At 38.5% G+C, this 19,305-nt stretch overlaps 1 protein-coding gene and 1 non-coding gene across 4 annotated transcripts in view; one reads left to right on the forward strand and one right to left on the reverse strand.

Annotated features, from left to right (window-relative positions):
• The window catches only part of GPHRA (golgi pH regulator A), a 54,569-nt gene extending 37,692 nt beyond the window's left edge, over positions 1-16,877 (reverse strand). For all 3 annotated transcript variants that reach the window (XR_014844258.1, XM_085023120.1, XM_003481473.5), the window contains exons 1-3: positions 16,721-16,877; positions 3,886-3,945; positions 2,120-2,223 (exon numbers count right to left, since the gene is read on the reverse strand). Coding sequence is in view for 2 of the 3 variants with exons in the window: in XM_085023120.1 (XP_084879246.1) it covers positions 2,120-2,223; positions 3,886-3,945; positions 16,721-16,762 (206 nt within the window). In the remaining variant the exon portion in view is untranslated. The remainder of the gene's footprint in view (positions 1-2,119; positions 2,224-3,885; positions 3,946-16,720) is intronic.
• On the forward strand, positions 10,028-10,134 carry LOC146404126 (U6 spliceosomal RNA). The gene has a single exon (XR_014845040.1). It is a non-coding gene; the product is annotated as a U6 spliceosomal RNA (small nuclear RNA).
• Positions 16,878-19,305: the final 2,428 nt, after the last annotated feature.

Genomic DNA, 19,305 nt, shown 5'->3' on the forward strand with positions numbered 1-19,305 from the left:
TATCAACACGGGGGTACAGATACCTTTTTGAGTTAGTGTTTTCATTTCCTTTGGATATATTCCCAGAAATGGAATTGCTAGATCATAAGGTAGTTACATTTTTAATTTTTTTGAGGAGTCTCCACACTTTTCCATAGCAGCTGTATCAATTTACAATCCCGGCAACAGTTCCCTTTTTTCCACATCCACACTTCCAGGTGTTATTTTTTGCCCTTTTGATGATGGCCACTCTAACAGATGTGAGGTGATATCTCATTGTGATTTTAATTGGTATCTCTCTACTGACAAACAATGTTGAGCACTTTTTCATGTGCCTACAGGCTACTTGTAAATCTTCTCTGGAAAAATGTCTATTCAGGTCTTTTCCCCATTTTTAAATTGGATTATTTGGTTTTTGCTATTGAGTTGTACGAGGTCTTTATATGTTTTGAATATTAACCCTATATCAGATACATGACTTGCAATTTTTTCTCATTTCATAGGTTGTCTTTCACTTTGTTGATGGTTTCTTTTGCTGTACAGAGGCCTTTTCTAGTTTTATATAGTCCCATCTGTTTATTTTTGATATTATTGTTTGTGCTTTAGGTGTAATTTCCAAAAAATCATCACCAAGATCTATATCAAGGAGTTCTTTTTTGCTATGTTTTCTTCTAGCAGTTTCAAGATTTCAGGTCTTACATTTAAGTCTTTAATCCATTTCGAGTTAACTTTTGTGAGTAATGTAAGATAGGGGTCAAGTTTCATTCTTCTGTGTATGAATAACCAACTTCCTCATCATCATTTATTGACCAATCTGTCTTTTCTCCATTGAGCATTCTTGGCTCCCTTGTCAAATATTAGTTGGCCATATATGCTTTGTTTTATTTCTGGGCTCTTGAATAAAAGCTAATAACCAGCATGTAAAATAACACTTGTCTAGTCTGGACAGTTACAGGATCTATATCCAGCTCATCCAAGCAAGGTTTGGATTATTAAAGAACAAATTTAAAATCAGGAGAGTCAGAACATATTCCTGTTTTACTATTCTACAAGCTCTGAATTTATCTATTGAGAGACCACAGTTATCAACTCTGATTCTCAAAAAATGAATTTGCGAATACAATCTCTAAGCCTCAAACGTCAGGGGTTTATAATGACTTATATAGCTTAGCTCAGCATTGTCTTTTTTTTTTTTTTTTGTCTTTTTGCCTTTCCTGGGGCCGCTACCGCAGCATATGGAGGTTCCCAGGATAGGGGTCTAATCAGAGTTTTAGCTGCCAGCCTACACCAGAGCCACAGCAATGCAGGTTCCAAGCCATGTCTACAACCTACACCACAGCTCACGGCAACGCCAGATCCTTAACCCACCCATGGTTCCTAGTCGGATTCGTTAACCACTGAGCCACGACGGGAACTCCTCAGCATTGATTTCTGACTGCAGAGCCAATGTCACTTAATTCTTGAGAGACTTTTCCATGTAGTGATAAAGTACAACAAAACCTTACATAGTTAGCTGATGTACTCACACACAAACATTGTCCCCCCAACTCAAACTTGCAGTTTAACAAGCAAGAAATGCTTTGGATAGACCGTTCAATAAACTAACATGCTGTTATTTGTAGGAGGACAGGAGTTGCTTTTAAAAAATGCTTTAAAGAACAGTCTAAGTTCAATCAGACTTGACTATGCCAATGAAATCAGCAAAAGTAACTAGACTGGTAGGAACTGGAGTTCAGTCTTCAAAGAAACCCTTACTCAGCTAGTTCTGAGGAATTGCGATCTCTTCAGGTAGAGATTTCTCAGTCAGCAGAACAATATAAAGGGCCATTTCTTGGATTTGGTCAGAAAGCAGACTGAGAAAAATAAAACTTCTAGAAGTAAAGCCTGGGACCTTGGCTCTCACAGCCTCAGCCTCAATTAGTATTTCAGAACTAATGGTTAGATTTGTTTTCCCACAATTTCACAATCTTTGTCAAGCTAGTTGCCTGGGACCCATATTTGCTATGATTATTACAGTTGCTGAAACTAAACTAACCACATGCTGGATTTTTTTCAGCTGTGGGATCCCAGTAAATCTTCCACCATAAAGAAAGTAACATAGGTCTCTTTTAGAGGAGAGCTAATTAGTACTCTTACTTACCTGCTATTTAATACTCCTAAGATTTCGAAGATGATGAGCTCAAACATGGTGCAAGAAAATGCAAAAGTCACAGAGAAGATCACCTGTACCACATACTGACGCACCTGTTAAAAGCCAAATAGAGACTAAAAGTCATTTCCTTGTGTGAAATATTGAGTTTGATAGTCTTATAGTTGCCACTCAGAAAACTTATTTTGAAGAAATTCTCAAGTTATAAGAAAAGGGTCACACAGGTTCGATCCCTGGCCTTGCTGAGTAGACTAAGGATCTGGCGTTGTTGTGAACTGTGGTGTAGGTTGCAGATGTGGCTGGGATCCAGCGTTGCTAAGGCTATGGTGTAGGCTGACAGCTGCAGCTCCGATTTGACCCATAGCTTGGGAACATCCACATGCCATGGGTATGGCCCTGGAAAGACAAAAAAAAAAAAAAAAAAAAAAAAAAAGGAAAAGAAAGGAAGAAACACGGTCATGACAGTAGCTTGCCTGGAGCTAAAGAAATAGGTGAAAGTAGGGAGTGCTTTTGAATTGTAGGTCACTATTACTGCCATCCTCTTGTGGATGAAGAATTATAAGCATAAGAAGATGAAGTGACAGATTCAGAAGTAGCACTTAGAATTCCTGATGTACACTGAGAAACAAAACCTTATATATAGAAGTTAGTGTTAAAAGGGTTTCTTTAACACCCTGCAGATCTTGGACCAGTTTTAGAACCTCCCCTAGGAGGACTTAAAGTATTGAGCAGAACAGAATCTCTAGAATTCTGGGTTCTTTCAGACAATAACCCAAACTCCTTGGGGAAGTTTAATGAAGAACTTCCTAGAAATGACCCCAAAATAGTCCATAACTATTGAGCTTATTACTAAATGAGGAAGATTAACTAGGAAATAGCCAACGTAGGCTGTTTTTTTTTTTTTTTTTTTTTTAATTCAAGGCTTAAGATAAGAATCAGACTAGCCTTAGGATTTTTGGTATTAACTTAGGATGTAAGATTGGTAATTAACACTGAAGGCCAGACATTCAAATGAATGAGCACATTTATGAGACATTATAAGTTAAATTCTCTCCCAGAGAATAACTATCTGCTATTGGTATGTATACTGCTATGACTAAAGCATGATATTTCTTGCTCCCGGCTTCTGGGCTATTCATGACTTGGTTTAAAAAAAAAAAAAATCAATGAAGCTTAATTATATTCTCCAATTTAAGAATTACATAGTGGCAAAAACTTCCCACCTTGGAAGTGAACATGATTTTTTTTTCTTTTGACCATCGCAGGTCATGAAAGGTCAAATACAACTGATTTTTTAAAATTGAAGTATACTTGATTTAACAATGTTTCAGGTGTACAGCAAAATGATTCAAATATATACATATATAGATACATATATATAGTATAGGTATATATATTCTTTTCCATTATATGTTACTATAAGATATTGAATATAGTTCCTTGTATTTTACAGTTATGTATCTATTTTATATATAGCAATGTTAGTAGTGTGTATTTGTTAAGTTTAAATTCCTAATTTATCCCTCTCCCCTTTTCCTCTGGGTAGACATGAGTTTGTTTTCTATGTCTGTCAGTCTATTTCTATTTTGTCAGTAAGATCACTTGTATCATTTTTGTTAGGTTCCATATATAAATGCTATCATATGATATTGTCTTTCTTGAACATGATTTTTATTTAATGGGGGTATTTTTCTTGACCCATTTAAAACAATGTAAATTCATATGGTATTAGCATAATCAAAATGAACTTTTCTCACCTCATAGTCCTTAAACAGTTGTCTCATGAAAAAAAGCCACCCAAATCCAAAGAAAAGTATCTGGAGGGGAAAGAAGATAGAAGGTCAATATACACAATCTTTTGAGAAAAGCCTCATGTAGACTATTTTATAATAAAAGGTCGACTAACTATAAATAGCTTATTTCAGAGATTAAAGGTGACATCCCCTCAATTTAAAGATCTACTTATTAATGTCCTCAACACTGGCAGTAGATGTTGAAATGCTTTTCAGTATTCGAAATAATCCTTGTTTTATAACATGTTTTAGGTTAGACAAAAATTAAAATATGCATTTTCCTGTAATCTTATGATAATCATTTTATGAGCCAGAGAAATTAACAAATAAAAAAGGAGTCAGTGAAACTTGCTTCTTACAGATGATCCTTGTTTGCAAGTATTTTAAAAAATAAAACAAGACAACTGCAAGGAAAAGGGGTTAAGTTTTTTCAAAAAAGGAAAGAAGTAGAAAGACTGATTTTTAAATTTTTTAAAGTATAGTTGATTTACAGTGTTCTGTCAACTTCTGCTATATACCGAAGTGATCTAGTCATACTTACACATACGTTCTTTTTCTCATAGCATCTTCCATCATGTTCTATCACAAGTGATTGGTCATAGTTCCCTGTGCTATACAGCAAGACCTTATTGCTTATCCATTCTACATGTATTTTTAAAATATATTTTTCTTCATGGACCTTTCTCAGCTTCTCCACTATCTTTTCTAATCCACATAAAGTACATTTCACCTCACTGTAAATCCAAGAGATTGCAGGATCCCATTTTGTCAGTTTTGGTTCAAGCTGTCATGAGAGACAGTAGCCACATGGCAGCTCTGTTCAGTGTTATAAAGCTCATTTGTTTTTCATTGTTAAGTAGAACCTTCTCTACACATACATATTCTGACACAACTCTTTTCTTCTTATACCAGCTAGGAGTTTTATCAAAGAATAAAATTATTCTTTTTTATATAATGATTTTTATTTTTTTCATTATAGCTGCTGTACAGTATTCTGTCAACTTTCTACTGTACAGCATAGTGACCCAGTTACACATACATGTATCGATTCTTTTTTCTCACATTGTCATGCTCCAACATAAGTGACTAGATATAGTTCTCAGTGCTACACAGCAGGATCTCATTGCTCATCCATTCCAAAGGCAAAAGTCTGCATCTATTAATCCCAAGTTCCCAATCCATGCCACTCCCAGAAAGACAAATACCATATGATATCACTTATATCTGGAATCTAAAATATTGCACAAATGAACCTTTCCACAGGAAAGAAAATCATGGACTTGGAGAACAAACTTGAGAATAAAATTATTATTTTTAAAGTATAGTTGGTCTACAATGTTGTGTTAATTTCTGTTGTACAGCAAAGTGACTCAGTTATACACACACACATATATATTCCTTTTCATATTCTTTTCCATTATGGTTTATTACAGGATACTAAATATAGTTCCCTGTACTATACAGTAGGACCTTGTTGTTTATCCATTCTAATCGTTTGTTATCTGCTAACCCCAAACTCCCAGTCCTCCCATCCCTCTGTTCTCTCTGTTTGTGAGTCTGTTTCTGTTTCGTATGTAGGTTCACTTCTGTCATATTTTAGATTCCACATATAAGTGATGTCATGTGGTTTTTGCCTGAGTTATTTCACTTAGTATGATAATCTCTAGGTTCATTCATGTTGCTGCAAATGGCATTATTTCAGAATAAAATTCTTTTATGTCTTCCCACTGACTTTAGGAGCTAGTATGAACTTGTGAGCACAGTTTAGCAGAGATTCCTCTTGCTATGCCCTCCTCCCCACCAATCATAATTTCAGCCACTTTGCTTCTTTAGACACAGCATTCTTTCATAACAAGACCTCTGATGTTATTCTCTGACAGACACTTCTCTCCAGTCTCCTCCCTACTTGTCCTACAGATCTTAATTATTATTACCTCTGGAAGGCCTTTTCTGGCCTCCTAAATACAGGTAGCTTGCTCTTTTTATATTTCCCTTATCAAAGCACTAATCACACAGTTTTAAAAATGTCTAATTTAAATACACACTTTTTTTTTTAAAGACATTAGACTGTAAGTTCTATGAAGATAGGGATCATGTTTGTCTTGTTAGTCTTTGTATCCTCAGCACCCAGCACAATGCCTGGCACGTAGCAGGCTCTCTGTAAATGTTTGCTGAATGAATAAATGGTCCATAGTAAAAGATAGTTTGTTTTTCAGGAATATTAACCTCAATTTTTTTGACAATAACCTCTATGTGTTGTGCTAGGTACTGGGGATACAAAGACAAGCAAGACAGTTATACTCTCAAGGAGGTATAGTATAGTGGTGAAGATGCTAAATAGTTATAATTGTAACATGAGACATGCAATGATAGAGATATGCAAAGGATATGTAAAAGAATATAAAAGAGGGAGACCAAATCAATCTAGTAGGGGGTTAGGACAAATTTTTTCTGGGGAAGATAATACCTTAGATGAAGGGGATTTTAATTTAGTTAAAACCTGATATCATGTGCAAATTTGGGGATTATATGCGTTTTTCTAGAGAAAGGTTCCAAGTTATTTACCACACACTCTAAGGTTTCCACCATCCCTAAAACATTAAAAAAAACCTAATACTCTCTTAAAGGATGAAAAAGAATTATATAGGTAAAAGACTGGTAATGGGGGTACGAGAACAGGGCTTTCTTTCCAGACAGCAAAGAGCATGAATAAAGGCACAGAGGTAACAAATAGTATTGTATATACTGGTAACTACAAACAGTTTGGTGCTGAAGGAAGATAAAATTCAAAGAAGGAAGTAGTTAAATGAGGCTAAGAGAGGAGGAGCAGAGGACCAATGACTGAAAGCCTTGGAGGCCACTACAAAGAGCTTAGATCATAGTCTGTAGGTGATAAGGAGTCATATAAGTAGGGAAAAGACATGGACATGTTTATTTTATACAGAGCACTATTGTAGCTATTTGAAGGAAACAACACTGTAGAGAAAGAAACTTCACTGGACATTATTGCAGCAGTCTAGATGAGAGATGATAAAGACCAGAATAAAGACATTGGTGAGGAGTTCCCATCGTGGCACAGCAGAAATGAATCTGACTAGGAACCATGAAGTTGTGGGTTTGATCCCTGGCCTGCCCAGTGGGCATTCCTCTGAGCTATGGTGTAGGTTGCAGATGCGGCTGGGACCAATGTTGCTGTAGCTGTGGCATAGGCCAGCAGCTGTAGCTCTGATTCGACCCCTAGCCTGGGAACCTCCATATGCCACTGGTGTGACCCTAAAAAGCAAAAAAGCAGGGGGAAAAAAACCCCAGACCCTCAAAAACAACAAAAAAAAGACATTGGTGGTTGGCATACTAGGGCACAAAAGAAGCTTCAACAAATTTAATCATATAGAAATTATTTCAAGCATCTTTTCTGAGCACAACCACAGAAAAAGAAATGAGGAAAAAAAAGATTACATGGAGACCAAACAACATGCAACTAAAAAACCAATGGGTCAACAAAATCAAAAAGGAAATTAAAATATACCTTGAGACAAACGGCAATGAAAACACAACCATACAAAATCTATGGGATGCTACTGTAAACCAGCTATGATGGAAAAAATAAAAATCATTAAAAGAAACCTATATGCTGCAAAAGCAGTTCTTAGAGGGAAGTTCATAGTGATACAGGCCTTCCTTGAAAAAGAAGAAAAATCTCAAGTAAACCACTTAACTTAGCATTGAAAAGAATTAGAAAAAGTAAACCAAACCTAAAATCATCAGAAGGAAGGAAAAAATAAAGGCCAGAGATGAAATAAATATAATAGATATTTAAAAGACAATAGAAAAAAAAAATCAACAAAATCAAGAGCTGGTTCTTTGAAAGGATATGCAAAATTGACAAACCTCTGGCCAGGCTCACCAATAAGAAGAGAGAACCCAAATAAACAAAATAAGAAATGAAAAAGGAGAAATATCAACCAATACAGCAGAAACACACACAAAAACTATAAGATAATTCTATGAACAATTATATGCCAACAAATTCGAAAATCTGGAAGAAATAGAAAAGTTTCTAGAAACATATACCTGCCAAAACTGAATCCAGAAGAAATAGATATCTTTAACAGATCAAATACTAGAAGTGAAATAGAATCTGTAATAAAGAATTAAAAAAAAAAAAACAACTTCCTACCAATCAAAGTCCAGATGGCTTCAAGGATAAATTCTACCAAACATACAAAGAACTTTTACCATTCCTTCTCAAACTCTTCCAAAAGACTGAAGAAGAGGGAATACTATCAAAGATACTCTATGAAGCCACCATCACCCTGATATCAAAAACAAAGACACTGCCAAAAAAGAAAATTATAGGCCAATCTCTGATGAATACAGATGCAAAGAATCTCAACAAAATATTAGCAAACTAAATCCAATTATACATTAAAAAAAATCATAAACCATGACCAAGTGGGATTCATCCCAAGTTCACAAGGATGGTTCAAAACACACAAATCAATCAATGTGATACACCACATTAACAAAAGAAAAGAGAAAAACCACATGATCATCTCAATAGATGCAGAAAAAGCATTTGACAAAAATCCACATCCATTCATGATAAAAACTCTTACCAAAGTGGGTCTGGGGTGAACATATGTCAGCATAATAAAACCAACTGATGACAAACCCACAGCCAATATAATACTCAAAGGTGAAAAGCTGAAAGACTTTCTGCTAAAATCTAGACCAAAATTTTAGCTCAAAGATGCCCACTCTCATTCTTTCTATTCAACATAGAATTGGAAGTCCTAACAACAACAGCAATCAGACAAGAAAAACAAATAAAACATATCCAAATTGGAAGGGAAGAGGTAAAATTGTCACTATATTCAAGTGACATGATACTATGTATAGAAAAGCCTAGGGACTCCACACAAAAACTACTAAAACTGATAAATGAATTCAGCAAGGTAGCAGGATACAAGATAACATATAGAAATGGGTTGCATTTCTTTACACTAACAGTGAAATATCAGAAAGGGAATGTAAAAGAAAAAACCTTTTAAAATCATACCAAAAGAATTAAAATACTTAGGAGTAAACCTGACCAAGGAGGCAAAGATTTATATGCTAAGAACTATAAAAAATTAATCAAGGAAATTAAAGATGATTCAAGGAAATGGAAAGATATCCCATGCTCTTGGGTTAGAAGAATTAATATTGTTAAAATGGCCATACTACCCAAAGCAATCTACAGATTTAATGTGATCAAATTACCAATGACATTTTTCACATAACTAGAACAAATAATCCTAAAATTTATATGGAAACATAAAAAAACCAGAATTGCCAAAGCAATCCTGAGGAAAAAGAACAAAGCAGGAGGTGTAACCCTCCCAGACTTCAGACAATACTACAAAGCTACAGTAATTAAGACAGTGTGATACTGGAACAAAAAACAGACACATGAATTAATGGAATGGAACTGATTCTGTTGCAAATGCAGCTGGACAGCTGCATGTAAATCAATGAAATTAGAATATATCCTCACTACACACACACACACACACAAAAGCCCTCAAAATGGCTTAAAGACTTAAACATAAGACAGGACACCATAAAACTCCTTGAAGAGAACATAGGCAAAACATTCTCTGAAATAAATTGTTCCAATGTTTTCTTAGGTCATTCTCCCAAGGCAATAAAAATAAAAACAAAAATAAACAAATGGGACCTAATCGAACTTAAAAGCTTTTGCACAGCAAAGGAAGTCATATTTACAAATGATGCAACTCACAAGGACTTCCTTTCCAAAATATATAAACAGTTCAATTAAAAAAAAAAAAAGAGTCAAAAAATGGGCAGAAGGGAGTTCCACTGTGGTGCAACAGGATCGGCAGCATCTTGGGAGTGCCGGGATGCGGGTTTGATCCCTGGCCCCACTCAGTGGATTAAGGATCTGGCATTGCCTCAGCTGCAGCACAGGTCACAACTGCAGCTCAGATCTGATCCCTGGTCTGGTAACTCCATATGCCTTGGGGCAGCCAAAAAAGAAAAAAAGCGGGGTTTGTTGGGGGCAGAAGACCTGAGTAAATATTTCTCCAAAGAAGTCATACAGACACTGCTCGCTTCGGCAGTACATATACTAAAATTGGAACGATACAGAGAAGATTAGCATGGCCCCTGCGCAAGGATGACACGCAAATTCATGAAGCGTTCCACGTTTAAAAAAAAAAAAAAAAAAAAGAAGTCATACAGAAAATGGGCACATAAAAAGATGCTCAACACCCACTATTAGAGAAATGCAAAACAAAACTATGATGAGGTACCACCTCACAGCAGTCAACATGGCCATCATTAAAAAGTCTAAAAATAGGAGTTCCTGCTGTGGTACAACAGAATAGGTGGCCTCTCTGCATCACTGGGATGTAGGTTTGATCCTTGGCTCGGCACAGTGGGTTAAGGATCCGGCGTTGCTGCAGCTGTGGCAGTGGTCACGACTGTGGCTCTGATTTCATCCCTGGCCCAGGAAATTCCCTATGATGTAGGTGCAGCTGTTAAAAAATAAATAAATAAGTGTACAAACAGCAAATGCTGGAGAGGGTGTAGAGAAAAGGGAACCCTCCTACACTGTCAGTGGGAATGTAAGTTGTTGCAGCCAGTATGGTGAATTCATATTAGGGAGGCTCCTCAAAAAACTAAAAATAGAATTAATTGTTACAAGCCCTAGGCTCCTCTTTATAACATCTTCCTTCTGCTTACACTTTTTAAATATAGGTGAATGTACATACGCACACACACACACATAAACAGATGCCAATATACAAATAACAAGAGATTATTTAAAGTAAAAACACAGTTATATATGATCCTGCAATTCCATTCCTGGGCATATATCTGGACAATATAATTCAAAAAGATAATGCACCCCTGTGTTCACAGCAGCAGTATTCACAATAGCTAAGACATGGAACAACTTAAATGTCCATTGACAGATGAGTAGATAAAGAAGATGTGGTACATATATAGTGGAATACTACTCAGTCTTAAAAAAGAACAAAATAATGCCATTTGCAGCAACATGAATGGAACTAGAGATTATCATACTAAGTGAGGTAACTCAGAAAGAGAAACAAATGCCATATGATATCACTTAGATGTGGAATCTAAAATATGACACAAATGAACCTACCTATGAAACAGAAACAGACTCACAGACATAGAGAACAGACGTGTGTGTAGTTGCCAAGGGGGAGGAGGTGGGAGAGGAAAGAACTTGGAGTTTGAGGTTAGCAGATGTAAACTGTAACATATAGAATGGATAAACAACAAGGTCCTATATTTAATATATTTATATGAAATAAACCATAATGGAAAAGAAAAAAAATGTATATATATATATAACTGAGTCACTCTGCAGCATAGAAGAAATTAAAACAACATTGTAAGTCAACTATACATCAGAAAAAAAGAGAGGAGGCAACAGACTTGACTATTTGGAAGGTAAAATCAACAAGGAGGAATCAAGGAAGACTAGTTTGGAATATAGGATGAAGAGTGAGGCCAACTCACTTTATATAAAGATACTGGAGAAAAAAAAAAGGCATGGGGATGGGAGATAAGGGGATGATGGGTTCACTTTTAGACACAGCTTAGTGCTTGAGGGCCATCCAGGTTGACATAAACAACAGATTACGAAGAAAGGCCAAGATACACCTAAGAGTTGAAACCACCAAATAATATGAGATCACTCCGGAATAATATGTAGAGTACAGAGAGTAATATGCCAAGAAGAAAATAGTGAGGGAAGGAATGGGAAGAGTCCAGGAAGGAGACAGAGAAGGAACGGTCAGAGAAATAACAGCGCCAAGAGTGTGGTATCTTGAAACCAAGGGAACAGAAATTAAAGGAGTGTTAAATGAAGCCGAGGCAGGCAGTTAAACCAGGACTGAAAAATGTGCAAAGGATTTGGTAACTTGGAGGTCAATGCTGACCTTGAGGAAAATAGTTTGAGTAGTGAGATGGAGGCAAGGGCCAGACTTTAGTAGGTTGGGAGTGCATGGAGGGTAGCTGTAGAGACAATAAGCACAAATTACTCAAGAGACAGCTGAGAATGAGAACGAGGGCAAACATTAGATAGTAGCCTGAGCAAGAATGTGGGGTAAAGAGAAAAATTCACAGGGCAAGGGGAAGAATGCAGTAGAGAAAAGAGATGAACAAATATGAGAAGGAACTGAGAGATCATAGGATATGAGTTGATAATGTTACTAATTTATTATTACTAGGAGCAACTACCTTTCATTGACCATTTAGTATATTCCAGGAACTCAAAGTGCTTAGCCCTGCAATCTCATTAAATCATAAAAACCTGATAAAGTAGGGCTGATTGTCCTCATTACAGAGAAAGCTGAGGCTTAAAGGACCTTAATCAATTTATAGCAAGTTTCAGAATCAGGATTCAAGCTGAAGCTGGTGTGGCTGACTCCAAAGCTTGTGCTTTTAAACCACTTCACAATAAGCTGCTCCATGATTAAAGGTGCAGGTGGAAAGGATGAACTTAAACAGCTGAAGGGGGCACCTTATTTTCTGATATGGGAGGAAAGGAGTTGGGAATGGCTGTGGATATAAATAACTACATAGATTAAGATGTAGGAAGTAGAAGGAGCTCACCCTTTTTGGCCTCACTTTTGTTGATAAAGTTGTTGGCAAGGTCATCTGCTAAGAGTAGGAGATGTAAAAATGGAAAAGCAGACTTTGAAAAGAGAGATAAAGGTTCAGAGAAATTATGAGGGCAAGGGAACAAGCAGCTGATTAAAGACAAGGAAAAAAAATGATTCATTGATCTGAAGGTGTCCATAAACTCATGGCATCAGCAATCTGCACAGTTGTGTGATTTTCTACAGAAGCCTCAGGACCCTTAGTAGCAGACTAACTGTAGCAGTGATCCAAGTGTGGACTTTTGTATGTAGGAAAAGAAACAAGAGGGCATGAGATCCTTTGGGTATTATAAAGGAGACATTTAGATTCATAGTTTAGTGGCCATATTTAAATGACTTCTGAAGTCATGACTGAAGTTGGAGAACTTAGGTATTTAGGACTGAAAGTGGCGAACGGTAGAGATGATAAAAAATCAAATATTTCACCAAGATCACTCTGAAATGGGACTTTAGGAAAAGAAAACAAGTGAAATTGATAAGTCTATATGAGGGGACGGGAAATGAGAGTTATATACCTTAACTATTTCATTGTGGGCTCCTTTCGCATCGACAAAAAAAGCTTAAAAAGACTTTTACACAACTAATATGAAAAAAATACCAGGAGAATTCAGTAAGTCCAAGATTAATATGAATTCTGGCAAGATTAAAGAGGATCTAAAAAGTATGCAAAAGGAAAAAGCAATTTCAAACATTTTTGCAAATAAAATAGAAAATGCACAGATTCTTATTCAAAAAAGAGAATTAATAGTTTTGAAATTGTGAAGTCTTGACCTTGGGACTTAGAGTGTACTTTGGAACTGACAAGTCTTACGACTGTAGAGAGAGGCTGAAAACATAGGTTAGATAACAGCTGCTTTTACAAAAAATAACTGCTACATTGAAAATTAGCTTCATATAAAAAAATAAGATGACCATTGGCAGGACATTCATTAAAGAACAGACAAGACCCCTTCCTTGGATCATTTATTTGCCCTTTTATTTATTTAACAAATATTCGCTAGTGTATAATATGTGTCAGGTCCTAGGGGTAGAAAGGTGAACAAGAGAGCATGGACACTGCTCTCAAGGAGTGTATACTCTATGGAGGAGATAAACAAGTAATTGTGAAACAATGTGATAGTGCTGTTACAAGTGAAGTGGGCAAATGATACTATGAAAGCATGTATAGGGATATCTAATCCATTCTGGAAGAGGCGCTTCGGATATCTATGATGAGATCTGAAGGCTGAACAGGAGTTAGCCAGGAGAAAGTAGTGGAGAGGCATGGGGAAAAGGTCCAGAAAGAGAACAGACTAGGGGAAATTTAGAGGCATGACAGCATGGCCAGGTTAAGAAGTAAAGTTTACCTTTACTAAAGAAGTTTAGCAAAGCTAGTGTATAAAGTGAAGTGAGAAGTGGTAAGGGTCAAGGCTGAAGAGGTAAGAGCTGGGGGGTGGGGGTCTCACCATAAGAGATTCCATAAGCTATACCAGGGATGTGAACTTTATCCTGTGGCACAGTGAACAACCTCTATGCCAAGATGTTGCCTGAAGTGGATCAGCTTCAATATATGACCTCTGATTTCAGATTTCATTCCAAATAAATCTTTCAGTTCATATAAAACAGAAAAATTGAGGGGGAGATGTTTCAGGTAATCGCACCTCTCTAGAAAGGTGCTTTTTATTAAATAAATATTTATTAGGCCTCTATGTGCCTGAAACTGATCTAGATCCTGGGGAATACAGCACAGGAGACAGAGAGTACCCGGATCTCATGGAGTTTCTATCAAACACAAATAAACAATAGAGATGGATATGAAGAAATTAAAAGAGGGAAATGAGATAGAAGGTGTCTGGGGCTATCTTGGCTGGGGATAAGGAGTCAGGTAAAGCCTCCCCGAAGTGGTATTTTTACTGATACCTAAATGATGATGAAGTAGCTACATAAATATCTGGATAGAGAACATTCCACGCAAAGGATCCTTTGGGTCTTAGTTCCTCATTTGTAAAGAGCAGTTTTGAGAATTAAATTTAATATTGCACATGAAAGCATGTGTGAAAGTTAAAGTATCATAAGGCAAACAAGATCGGAAAGCTGCTTTCTTGGTTCAACTTATCAATCAATTATATTCATTGTAAAAATCTTAGAGGTTACAATAGAATGCCAATTTCTTTTTTTTACTCCAAGTGAAAAAATGCTACTTAAATATTGTCATTTTTCTTGAGTTAGTAAAAATAACCCTGAGTTGTCACAAAAGGATAACAGAAAGCCTTGGAAAAGTTAGAAAAGCAAAGGACTTACATGTCCAGATTTTTGAACATCAATATGTTTTAATATTATGCAGCCAATAAAAACAATAATTATGAAAACTTATAAAGAATGGTAAATTTAAAAACAAACAAGTATTGCATCAGGCTGTTCCCTGTTTCACACTCTCCGAAAAAAAAATTTTTTTTTTGTCTTTTCAGGGCCACACCTGCGGCATGTGGAGGTTCCCAGGCTGGGGGTCCAGTCAGAGCTGTAGCCTCTGGCCTACCCCACAGCCACGCCAGACCCGAGCCGCATCTGTGACCTACACCACAGCTCACAGGAACGCCGGATCCTTAACCCATTAAGCAAGGCCAGGGATCGACCCCACAACCTCATGGTTCCTAGTCGGATTCGTTTCCGCTGTGCCATCACGGGAACTCCTCGAAAATCTTTTAATAAGTTTTTCAAGAAACAAGGAAAATGCTCCACTCCGAAGACAGAGCATTAGAATAAAGCAATACATAAACAGAATAAAACCCCCAAGGAATTAATTTACTTTTAAATCCCCCAAAAGAAGTTTCTGTTATGTGCCACTTGGAAGAAAAAAAAAAAAAAAAAGAACAATTAAGAAAAATTGCTTTAGGAGTTCCCGCTGTGGTCAGCAGGGGTTAAGAACCTGACATGCTGTCGGTGAGAAGGGTTCCATCCCTGGCCTCTTCAGTGAGTTAACCAGTGTTCCAGCAAGCTCTGGTGTAGGTCGCATATGCGGCTCATTCTGCCTTACTGAGGCTATGGAATGGGCCAGCAGCTGCAGCTCCAGTTAGACCCTTACTTAGCCTGAGAGCTTCCATTTGCCGCAAGGCGCAATGGTGACAGGAAAATTTTAAAAAGTTTAAAAATACTTTAAATTACTAGAAAAATGAGGGGGTGGGGTGGGAAAATCACTAATTTAGTAGTATGAGCTTCTACAAATTTTAACAGTTGGCCAAAAAATAATGCTTGCATTTGGAGGTGAAGATGGCGCTATGAACAAGCCAAGATCTCAAAAAATAAGCTCATAAGTAAATACATAAATGATATCAGTGTTGTGATAAGTGCTGTTTAAAAAAAAAAGAGTAACTCAACTAATGACACAGTAAAACCAAGAGTCTTTTATAAAGCAGAGACAGTCAAATGTCTTATTTGTTCGTATCCTCAGAACTTTATATAATGATCAATAAAAGTTTGCTGACTGTATCACTGAATGAAGCTGGACAATCGGGAAGGAAAGAGGCTCAGAAAAAGACCCTCCTTTAGGGTTGCTGCCCTAAAAGCTTGGGCAGCAAACAGAAGATAAGTACAAACAAAACTTGATACTTAAAAAATCTCTGACGTGAGAGTGGTAAATTCCTCCGCACCCGGATTCAGTATTTGACAACTAACCAGCAACGCCTCCACGTGTCCCCAGGAGCCAGCCCCGATTGGCGAGACGCGCACGGAAACACACTCTTCCCTGATACACTGGTCAGCTGCGCAATCCAGAGCTTCAGGGCACTTTGGGGACCGCTCCCTTCCTGTGGCACCGACTCTGAGCGCTAAGGCCACCTGACCCCTCCCAACAGTGGCCAGGAAAGCTGGGGTGGGGCTGGGGGGAGTAATAGAGACTGGGTTGGGGCGCGGGCGGCCGCCAGATGCCTCCTGACAGGGAGGGCGCAGGGAACCGGCCGCAGCAAATCCCACACCCTCCCGAGCTCCAGGCACCAGAGAAGCGGACACAGGCTGCGAGCGAGAAGAGCGAGATGCCGGGCCAGCCTGCATCTCTGAGGCCCAAAGAAGACGCCGAGAGACAGGGAGACTGAGGAGTCCCGGGGCGGGACGCAGTAGCTCACCTGGGAGGTAATCATGATGCTGGAGTCAATTAGGAAACTCATGGCGAAGTGTAAGGAGGGCTAGTGCTTCCGCTTCCACTCCCCGAGGCCCCAGCACGCTCGGGCCGCCGGCCCCTCACACAGGCGGCAGTCGCCCGGGGGCCACCACCAGACCCTTGGCTCGCCAGCCCGACGCCATCAAGCTGCGCCGCAGCCAGCCAATCAGCAGCTACATACAGCGCTTCCCGCCTCTGCTAGGATTGGGCGGGCGTCTAGGAGCTGAGCGCCTGGGGGCGGGGCCAGGGAAAGGGCCGTTCTGGGGGCGGGGCTTAATTAGACTTGTCCTGCCTAAAAGGGGCGGGACACAATAACGTGGTCTGAAAATTAAAAACAAAACCAAAAACAAAACCCAAAAAAGATGTAATGCAAGGTAGCATTTCCATTTCTGAGGCTAAAGGAGGCAGGGCCTGAACTAACATCTTTTTAAAGTGGCAATTCTATTTTATAATGGTCGTAGCTAATAAGATGAAGTTATTAGTAACAATTATTATAATGGGTTAGACTATAAATGAGGCATTGTGTTTTAGATGTTACAATTTATACTTAGCTCCACAAACAACTGCATAATTACAGACGAGAGAAGAGTGGAAAAGCAGGTGAGATTTTAGCAAACGTAGCTAACCAATTAAATTTCTGATGTGATAAGGACGATGAAAAAGCACACCATCTGTAAGGAGTGATAATCTCATTGTACTTGATACCCATCATACAATACCCAGAGTTGAATTCTTATGCCATGCTTTTAAAAGGCAAATAGATGTATTGGGGCGTACTCAGAGGTCAGTCACCAGATGAGGAGGAGGAAAGGAAGATGACTCAGGAATGTTAACAGCTGTCTTCATTTGAAAGAATGGATAGAATTAATATGGCCCCAAGAGATATTTGTAGGACAAGGGAATGGAAGTTAAATGAAAGATAGACTTAATTCAAAACAAGAAGTAATTCTTTGAGTCTGAAGATGAGTTATTTTAGGAAATAAACCCATGTTGGAATTACTCAAATGTAGACAGAATCAGTACTTCATCTATTCAATACTCATTGCATGAATGCTTAAAGAAATGCTGTGGGGCTTATCCTTTCTCGCCAGAGCTCTAGCTAGTCTTTGAAGTCCTTGCATGTTATTGGCCTGATGCTGGCCCCAGCTGAAGGCAATCACCCAGTGTGGGAGCAGCTGCATTCAAGGCTGCAGATAATACCTCAAAGCACAGTCTTGAGCTGACCTGCACCTAGGACCTGAGTACTTAGGCTACTGCAATTTGAGTAACTGAGACATTTATTACACACAAGGGAATGTGTCTCTCTTTCTTAGATTTGAACTCTACTCATACTAAGCAGCCAAAAACTACCTGTCAGATGTCCAACCCCCAATGCATAGGCCAGGGAGCAGTGGAGGCAACTTTCCTAAGGGAGAGTCTAAAACCAGAGAACTTTGTGCCGCTGAGATCTATCAGGGAAGCACCAGCATCTGTATAGGCATATAGTAAGTTAGAATCTCACCTGAGATTCAAGGCTGTGACTAGCAGAGAATGCTGGGTGTGCCTATCCAGGCAAACAGTTTACTTTGGTGGTTTACTAAAGAGCATGGTGGGGATCAGGGTCTCAATGAACCTGGCATAGCCGAGAAACGTAGGCAATCCCACTGGCCTCGGGCCTGTGTAAAGCTTTGAGAGGCATCATTCAGGATTCTCCCTACTGTTAACACCTGTGTCCATGTCAAGGACCGGCCTGGCTGACCGTAGGGACTGCTCCCCCTGCTTCTTATTATGGACTGTCTCTAGAAACCTTCATAGCAGATTAACGTCCAATCGACTCTTCTTTCAAAGCAAGTCTCTTTCCTGGACTCTGTCACCAAGATGGCTTGTCCTCCTACCCCTGCCCCAGTTCTGTTCTCCCAGTTCACTCTAGCTGCTGAAATCCTGTTCAGCAGTGAGATCTGCTTCTGCCTCCATGAACTGTCAAGCCACCATGGCTCTGACTCAGTCCCCACTTTGTATCCCATATTCCAAGGATGCTTTCACAAATATTTCATGTTCATAACTACTGGCCATTGTTTACCACTCATCTAGAGACTGACAGCCAGATAGCCAGACAGCTCTGCTCTTAAAGAGTCTACTAACAGTATCACCAATCTCTGTCCCTAGGGCGAGTGTTTGTTCACATCAATTTTCTGTAATCTTTTTCATAATAACTATAGTGTTAATTCCCCCCATCTTCTCACACCTTCCAGAACCAGCCATATCCTGACAGCCATCTGTACTTTCCTTATCTTCCAAATTCATATAAAGGACTGAGCCAAAGGGAGTTCCCTGGTGGTCTAGTGGTTAGGATTCGATGTTTTCACTGCTGTGGTCCAGATTCAATCCCTGAGAACTGGGATCCCACATCAAGCCGCTGCATGCTGTGGCCTAAAAAGGAAGGAGAAATAGAAGAAAGAAAGAGGGGAAAGAAGGAAGAAAGAAAGAAATTAAAAAAAAAAAGACTAAGCCAAGATTTGATATGAACACTGGATCATTGGGGAACACCCTAACACCTCTTCTTCTGCCCAT

This window comes from Sus scrofa, chromosome 4, assembly GCF_054392235.1.
Source record: "Sus scrofa isolate SSC_HxYL_T2T_F1_AM1 chromosome 4, Sscrofa_HxYL_maternal_Yorkshire_Landrace_v2.0, whole genome shotgun sequence".
Lineage (NCBI taxonomy): Eukaryota > Metazoa > Chordata > Mammalia > Artiodactyla > Suidae > Sus > Sus scrofa.